The sequence below is a fragment of the Poecilia formosa genome, unplaced genomic scaffold, assembly GCF_000485575.1.
Source record: "Poecilia formosa unplaced genomic scaffold, Poecilia_formosa-5.1.2 Scaffold25, whole genome shotgun sequence".
NCBI classification, from domain to species: Eukaryota; Metazoa; Chordata; class Actinopteri; order Cyprinodontiformes; family Poeciliidae; genus Poecilia; species Poecilia formosa.
The window spans coordinates 3,746,739-3,755,653 of record NW_006799964.1 but is presented as its reverse complement, the minus strand read 5'-3'; the positions used below and the strand labels follow the sequence as shown (position 1 = coordinate 3,755,653).

Below are 8,915 nucleotides of genomic sequence, written 5' to 3'. Positions count from 1 at the left end.
TAATGGAGGGCACGCTCTGGTGGCCTCTTGTCTGAACTGTTGGAAGCGCTGTTCTAGCTGGAGGCTTTGGAAATTAGCCTGCTGTTGTACATTTGCTAAGTCATGCAGCACTTGGAGCGGGCGGGGTAAGATTAGAAATAAAGGAATAATGTTTGCAACAAATATTTCAGTAGATGCAGAGAATAGCCATGACTCTGGCTATGATTGTCTTGAATTTTCACCATGACCGGAGCTTGAAATACACTAAAAGAAAAAAATAACTTTAAATAAATAAATAAATAAATAAATACTTGTCATTGCCTTCAGCAGGACCAAGCCTATCGTTTTCATAACAACAGAAACAGTTTATTTTTGGGGCTGGCACATAAACATATCAATTTCCATTTATTAACTAGATCAATATTGTGCTGTAAAACATTGGTGAATCTCCGTGACTAATTTTAGAAAAATAGTACATAACCCTAACCTTTTTGTGTAGAAAATTAAAAAAAAACTACAATGTGTGCCCATTGCATTTGTTTTAATCTCTTTCCCTTATTTTTTCTCTCTTCCGTTTGAAAACTCAAATTGTATATCTAAATTGTAAACAAAACTCTGTCAAAAGTGTACAGTCTATGAGATTTTGCAGCACATTTTTAACACCAAGCTTTACATTAATATGACATCCTAAAATTGAAAGCGTGAAAAATGGCTCCGAGAGTTACTTGTCAAAATGAGGAGCAGCCAAAATAAGTGCCAGGCAAGACAACCTCGCCTCTCCTGTAGCCTCACTAAAGAAAAATAAATAATATAAAAATCCATTTAGGTCTGAGTATTGCCAGCTAGTGTGTGATGAATATGCACAGTATGTCACCCTGACTGCACTAGCCAAATTTAGAGAGGGCTGAGGATAATACAGACAAATATGGCAAATATACCAAGCTGGATTAAAAAAAATAAAAAAAAATACCAGTGGTTGTCACATAATTAAGCATTTATCTTTTATCATTTATAATTTATAAATGTCAACAAGCTGGTTAAGCTGATAGAATGGGTCATCTTTTGTTGAGTTATGCAAAATACAGGCAGGTTTTTGTTTAGTTTAGTAATGCACATTTTTTTAACCACGAAAAGAAAAGCATCTCAGACCTCTGTTGCCCTCCAGTGTTTGTTAAACTAAATCGCAACTAATAATATTTATCAATACAGTATTTGCAAGTTATAGTTTCCTAAAAATATATAAATAAATAAAATGCCAAATTTAGTTTAAAATCACTACAACAAAAAAATCAGCAATATAACAATAAAACAATAACATACAAAACATTAACCTAACTTATAGTAAAGATAAATGCTAACACATTAACATTCTTCAGCTTTCACTGGTTCAATTAGCAGCCAAGAGTCAAAACAATTATTTTAGAGCTTCCCGAAGTTAGAAAAAAAAATGTCTGGCTACAATTGTTGCCAGTGGGAGTGAATGGGTTAATGCTGTAATATGTCCCAAGCACCCAAAATTCTGAGTAATAGAGAAAAAAAAAATGAATTTCATGTGAATAACATCCTAGAAAACTATTATACTTTATAATTCAAAAACCTGTAGAGAACTGTAGCCCTAAAGTGGGAACAGACAAGAAGCTGTTTTTCAGCTGCTATTCAGTTTAAGTGGTGCTCAGTTTGAAGAGTCAAAAACTCTTTTCAAAATTTAACCCCATCATCAAACACTGAGGGATGATTACCTATGGACTATTTGGATCTGCTAAGGAAACAAATCTTTCTTCAGGCAGATATTTTGTTTTTCAAAGTCATTGTATGTGAAGGGGAAAGTTAAAATAAACACTGGTTTTCTAGAGACCCTGAAAGAACATAGAGGCCTTCATTTAAACAACTCCACATTTCCATAGTGAGATAATGTTACTGAGTAAACTCGGGATTTGGAAGGAATCTTTGCACAAGCTTTTTGGCTGGAGAAGCCACCAAACTTTTTTTTTTTTTTTCATCAAATCGAAAGAAGCACACACATTCTTCAGAAACAATCCTTCCCCCTGTCATCCACCCCCACATACTCTTCCTTATGAAATAAACTGAATTCCATGGGGCATCTTCCTAGCAGTGACACTCCCCTTAAATATACTTACACAGTGTGAAAGCCTGCACACGTCGCCTGTTTGCTCAGCTTCGAACACCATGAAGGCAAGTATAACTACAATTTTTAGTTCTTGATGGCAGTTCTTGATAAGCACAGATGTTTAGCATTTGAATGTGGTCTTAACAAGAATGTGCATTCTTTTCATTTTTGTTTTTTTATGATTCTCTTGTTAGAATATTGTGCAACTCTGTGCAACAGTTTCGCTGCTGTTCCTGACCCTGCACTTGGCCAGAGTGTAAGTTTATTCATTCTAATGTTTCGCTACAAATCCATGGTGATAAAAAACAAACAAACATGATGTGTTGCCGTTTTTATTTTTTTCACTTACCTTCAGTGTTCTGAGTTACTAGATTTTAATTATGTCTGTAAGGTTCTGTGTGCAGCGTGTTCACTGCCAGTGGGGGCCTTTTGGAAGCTGGTCAGCTTGTGATCCCTGCACCAAATTGCAGGTTTGGAGAAGTTTTAAATACTTTTGCTAATTTGGTTCCCCCATCTGCAAAGGGTTGTAACTCATAAAGCTGATTTTTGTCATTTCACGTCATAGACAAGAAGCCGAGCCATGGCTGTCTATGCTCAGTTTGATGGGAACCCCTGTGATGGGGGCCACACTGAGACCAGACCCTGTGAAACCACGCAAGCCTGTCCATTGGATGATGGATGCGGAGAAAGATTTCGTTGTCGATCAGGTTGCAAATAAACTTTACTTTAAACAAAATACAAAACAAAATACAGTACCCTCTAAATATCTGTTTTTTTTTTCTTTTATCTGCAGGGAAGTGCATTAGCAAGTCTTTGCTGTGTAACGGAGATCAGGACTGTGAAGAAGATGGACTAGATGAGCGGGACTGTCCGGTTCAAAAGTTCATCACGTGTGAACATACGGTTCCCCCTCCTCAAGTAGAGCTACTTGGGAATGGGTCAGTGAGAAACCTTTGCAGAGATACATTTGCATTTAACGATCTGAAAAAGCACAACATGCCTATGTATTCCCATGCTTTGTCTTTTTGGACATTTTGTCACTTTATAACCACAAACTTCGGGATTTTATGCGATAGACCAACACAGAGACCACTTTCAAAACCATTTACAAATTTAAAAAGTGTATCATGCATGTGCATTAAGTTGCATTTACACTAATATTCCTAAATAAAACCCATTTCCACTAATTGCCTTTGAACATCAGCATATATATGTATGTGTTTTTTTCCCCCTGTAGGTTCGATGTGGTATCTGGAAAGAGCAGAGGAAGTGTCATCAACACTAAGAGCTTTGGGGGCCAGTGTCGATCTGTCTTTAGTGATGTCCACAAAACCATTTATCGGCTTCCCCTCAGCGCTATTCAGTACAACTTCCTGGTTAGTAGAAGAATCAGGGCATTGGTTGGGACGATGGTGGCATTGGTGGTAGGAGTTTGTCCCGCGATTGGTGGGTTGCCGCTGGCTCAATTCCAACTTTGTCTGCCTCCTGTAGCTTGCCATATTCAGTGTGTGGATGAATGACTGAATGTAGTGTGAAGTGCTTGATAAACGCTGTACAAGTCCAAACCATTTACCTTTGAACTCTGTCTCTTTCAGTCGTGTATCACTCAATGAGTAAAGTCTGGCGTCATGTAAAAGATTCAGAGCAAAAAATGATTGATAATTGGGTTTCTGTCATTCTTTCACTTTATCACAGGTGGAACTTCATACCAACATGGTTCTTTTCTGGCATATATTTTGAACAGCTTTATTATCCTTTCTCCTGTTGTGTTGTACAACTATTCCCTTCAGTTTGCAGACCTCACTTCTATAAACAAAACACATAGATCCCTAAGTGGTTTGCACAAGTCTCTGGTTAGGATGAATATTTTATTTCTGCAAAAGGAGATTGGTCAAAAAGCTACCCACTTCTTTCATCTATCACTTGAAAGATTTAAACTATATGGAGAAAGTTTTTTTTTTTTTTTTCAAATATTTGTTTATCTTGATATTATTATTAATCCTGTTATTTTCTCAGGTTACAGTCCAAAAGGATTTCAGTGATGAGACGTTTACCAGCCAATGGCACTATGCAAAAGATATTGTCAACAGACAGACAGTAGCCGGGACAACAAGCGGACATCGTAATTATGACTTCCATGATAAACATGACACGTCTCAAGTACGTTGGACTCACATTTTTGCTTTTCAACAGGAAATATTGTTGAAAACTCTAAACTAAACCCATGATTAAAAATTATGTTCATTAAATGACATTTTTTCTTTCTCTATAGACTAGAAGGATTGTGGTGTTAAAGAATGAGATAGAGGTAGCTCAGTTCCAAAGCAACTCTCCCAAGTACCTTCCAATATCAGAGGAGTTTTGGAAGGCCCTGGCCAAGCTCCCCTCTGTTTACGACTACTCAGCCTACAGGAAGATTTTGGAGAGGTTTGGAACACACTACATATCTGAGGGAAGCATGGGGGGCTCCTTGAACTCCATCGTTTCAATCAATGAAGAAACTGAAAATCGCATCAGTAAGGATTTTCAAATTTCCAAAAACAGTTTAATGAACATTTATCATTTTTCTCTGAGACCGGTTAAAAGAAGGTTAACGGAAATTTTGCTTGATGGTAATTTTGCGGCAGGATTAAAACACTTGCAATTTGCTTAGGTGACTAAGTTGATTGATATTGACTTTTGGTCTGAAGTAATCACACTTTATCTGATCACTCATCACAGCAATCTGGAATCAAGCTAAGTTCGTTAAAAATATGAATATGATGTCCACTATGGATCTATAATAACTTCAATTCTTTTGGCATAATTTCCTTTTCAAGCCCTCTTTTAATTTTTACTTGCCATGTTCTTCTGAAGCAAATTAAGTTAAGTAGTCTGTCATGAACCTTTGCAGGAATTGGACTGAAGAAAATTGTAAATTAGTGCAAAAAGAAACTTTTTGGAAGAAATTAGAGGTAGTTTAAATGACTGCATTTCCCTCTCTTTTTGTCTGTTTTAAAGAGAGTGAGAGGTTCGACAATCACGAATGCGAAAGGAAAAAACGTTGGATTCTGTTCTTTCCTATCACAAGAGTGGTTTGCACAACATCTACAGGTTCAAGGACATGGCACAGTGGTAAGACTTTTGCTAATTTTTCCAGCTCATAAAGAAATCTAAATATGCTAGATATTGCCTTTTTCTTATCCATAAAGGTGTTTTGAAACAGATACCAGCACGTCTGACAATAATGCAAAAGTGGAGGTGCAGGGTGGAGGTCCATCACACATTGCAGCATTAGAGAAAATGCAGCTTGATGATGCAGACAAGAACTGGGAATTGTACTCAAATTGGGCTGACTCTATCACGTCATTACCTGTGGTCATAAAACAAAAGGTGAAGGAAACAATGTCCTACCTTATTTAAAGAAAGGACTCTTCTCTTTAGTTTGACGCTCTAACTCTTTTGTTTTGATAGCTTCGACCTCTGTCAGAGCTGGTTAAGGAAGTTCAGTGTTCTGGAGTTAAGAGACTCTTCCTGCGTAAAGCCATAGAACAATACCTGTATGAGAGCCATCCCTGCCACTGCCAGTCCTGCAGAAATAATGGCCTGGCTGTCATGGATGGAGACAAATGCAAATGCATCTGCAAAACTGGCACATCAGGGCTGGCTTGTGAGCAAGGAGTTGAGGCAGAGGGCCAACCAGGTGGCTGTTTGTTTTTCATACAATTTAATTTACTATTTTACAATTGCTTCTAAAATGAAATGCTATAAAGGCTTTTATTTTTCTCTTGCACCCGTTAAATGAAGGTGTGATCCATGGTAGTTGGTCCTGTTGGTCTGCCTGGTCTTTGTGTTCTGGGGGTCGAAGTTCGCGTAGTCGCTCTTGCTCTAACCCTTCCCCTCAGAACGGCGGCCATCACTGTATCGGAGAATCAACTGAGACCGCTGGCTGTGAAGAACAAGAGGACCTGGAGTACTTAAAGTCAGAGCAAACACTAGTTGCAATGTGCAATATGAATTCATGTATTTGTAGATGTTCATTAAATGATGGTAATAAGCTAACCTTTTAGGGAGACAGTGTTTTGTTGAATGCAGCTTTTTATTTTAACATTTCCACAGAACCATGGAGCCTCAGTGCTTTGATCAAACTCTCCCAGAACTTCAGAAGTGTGTGACTCCACCCAATCTGATCAACGGCTACATCCTGGTAAAGATGAAGCTATATTACTGTACAACGAGGAGCAAAGGAAAAGTGGAACTCGAACAAAACTCATAGTGCTGTCCACATCGAGCCTAACCCTTAATCTACTGAGTCCAAGTTGAATGTGTCATTGAACCAATGTCATGTGTAGGCTTGAAAACTATTGCATTACAGTTCAGAAAAATTCAATCTGTAATCCAACTCCCTTTACAGGTGCTGTCTCCCTTTTTACATTTTTTTTTTTATTGAAACAAATATTTTGGCCCAACTTGCGTCTTTGCAGGACAGCTTCTGTTAATTGCTCCAACATGGATTAACTAAGTAAGCTTATAACCAGAGTTCTCCAATCACATTGCACAGGATCCCAAGGACAACTACTATGTGGGTAACAGAGTGGAATATAGCTGCACCGCCGGATTTTATCTTGTTGGTATCAGCATCCTCCAATGCAATGCTGATCAAACCTGGTCTGCAAACCCTGGGCTCTGTGCAGGTAGCTATATTTGTAATAAATGTGAAGTGCAGTATCATAGTTAACTAACTGTTGTATTATCGCCGTGTTTGTTTTTCCCTTCCTAGTTTCAGTGTGTAAGCTTCCTCCACTTGCAGAGGATGTCGTAGCATCTCCTTCACAGGAGGCTTATCATCTGGGAGACTCTGTTAGCTTGTCCTGTCCACATGGTCGTTCATTAGATGGTGAAGCTACGGCTATTTGTGATTCCAGTTTGAATTTTTCTCCAGACCCAGCTCAAACCAGGTGCATCCAAGGTATTGTTGTCCCCCTATTTTATCTTATCTGTGCATGCAACTGTTCTCCAGGTTCTTCACCACTCAAAGCTTTATGGGCTTTATGTGATGAAAAAGCCACCATTAAAAAAAACAAAAAAAGACTCATATCAAGAGAGCCAAAACAGTCAATAGGGTGAATACCTATTATTGGCACTGTATTCAAAATGATGGTAGATTGCTGAGACATGACACTTTTCTACAGTTTAGAGTACAGAAGTGCTTTTTACTTATTTTTGTTCTTTACTGTCAATGGGGGAAAAAAAAAAATCCCACAGCTGAAAGAAGCCAGAAGCCCACTGCTTCCCCAGCACAATGCAAACAATGGCAGAAGTCATTTAGAGGAAAATGTGTCTGCAGAATGCCTCCTGAGTGCAGGTATATTTGCTGATCTAACCACCACTGTGATTATCTAGCATTTTGCTTGCAAGCTGGCTATTATTTTTCTTCATTTTTTTTTAATTATCAGTTCTTCGCTGGAGTTGTGTGCCATAAGTCCATTGGATGGACAGTTTGTTCTCTTGACTGTGTGCAAGATTCAGGCAATCAAATGTATTGGGAAAAACCTTGAGATAGCAGAGGACAGCAACTGCAAGTGGCCACAGCGCAGCAACACAGACTGCACCAGATGTCACATGTGGGAAAACTGTGACGGTGAGAACATAGAAGCTCACAAACAATTGAAAATCATCCCTGGTATTTTTAGGTTTTCATCAATCATCCCTTTCTATTCTCACACTATTTTGTCAGCCCAAACCAATCAGTGTCGCTGTAAAGACTCAGCAGACTGCTTGATTCCAGGAGAAAGCGTGTGCATCCGTGTTGGTGAGGACGCAACGGTTGCACCACAAACCATGAGCGAGTGTGAAGCAGGACTTCGACGATGCAAAGGGGAGAAGGTGACGGTTGTCAGTATCCAGCCATGTGCTTCCTAATACCTCCCACTCATGCTATTGTTTATCTGCCTTGTGCTTCAGCGGCATTTGACCAGTTGCATACTGTGTAAGGGTTGGCTTGGAAATAAAATGTATTAATTTCCAATCGTTTCAACAAGCCAAATGCATGAAATTGCTCCTGACCATCAATTCATGTGGGCAGCAGCCTAAGCAGAAGCCCAGATGTTTCTGTTTAATTATTACACATCAGTGGTTAAGTGACTGTTGCAACACATGCTTCTTTTCCTCATGTTTCAACACATAAATGCCTTATAGACATACCAAGACACTGCATGTAGCATGTTTAAAAACATCGCAAAAGCTTAAAGGGTCAGAAGGAAAACTGACAACTGCGTCTTCTAATTTCTTCTTTATTTTGTTCCATTTCCTTTTTTGTTTTGTTCAATAAAACATTTAACTTACATTGTTTAAAGTGCTTTTAATTCCCAGTCATGAAGCATTTTTTGTGTATGGTTTATTCCTCATTAATTGACACTTTTAAAGACTTGTGATCAGAATGCATTAAACGGTCTCAAGCAGTTACTCTGAATGTAATGGAAACATTGCATTTTGATCTGCATGTTTTGTAAACACAACTGACTGTCATATGAAATTGAAGTTCTTTACCTGAGAAAAGAAAATGTAAAAATGTTCCTTAAAATCATCATGTAAATTCCACTGTTGGGATTTAAAACTGAAATGTATTTTAAGAGATTTGCTCACTGTAACTGACAGTGTAGACGCTCCCTGCTGGCAGAACACACTCCTGCTGGCGGTCTATTTCTACCACTGGCTCGCTGCCTTCTCATACGGTGAGCCCATGTGTGTCAGTACGTGCTTGTGTCAGACTCGCATGGAAATGATATGCGTATGGAGTCATATTCAATAAATTAGAACACGTGTTTCA

The 8,915-nt window shown here is 38.5% G+C and overlaps 1 protein-coding gene across 1 annotated transcript; it reads left to right on the top strand.

The window, feature by feature from the left end:
- The first annotated feature begins 2,111 nt into the window (after positions 1 to 2,111).
- Positions 2,112 to 8,915, top strand: LOC103135458 (complement component C7-like). The gene is made up of 18 exons (XM_007548195.2): positions 2,112 to 2,172; positions 2,302 to 2,363; positions 2,499 to 2,577; positions 2,673 to 2,814; positions 2,901 to 3,045; positions 3,345 to 3,483; positions 4,124 to 4,267; positions 4,380 to 4,623; positions 5,108 to 5,221; positions 5,313 to 5,479; positions 5,561 to 5,789; positions 5,894 to 6,068; positions 6,206 to 6,293; positions 6,648 to 6,780; positions 6,867 to 7,055; positions 7,352 to 7,451; positions 7,543 to 7,727; positions 7,824 to 8,915. Exons 1-18 carry the CDS (start codon positions 2,167 to 2,169, stop codon positions 8,006 to 8,008), a joined length of 2,526 nt encoding a protein of 841 aa, XP_007548257.1. The 5' UTR covers positions 2,112 to 2,166; the 3' UTR covers positions 8,009 to 8,915.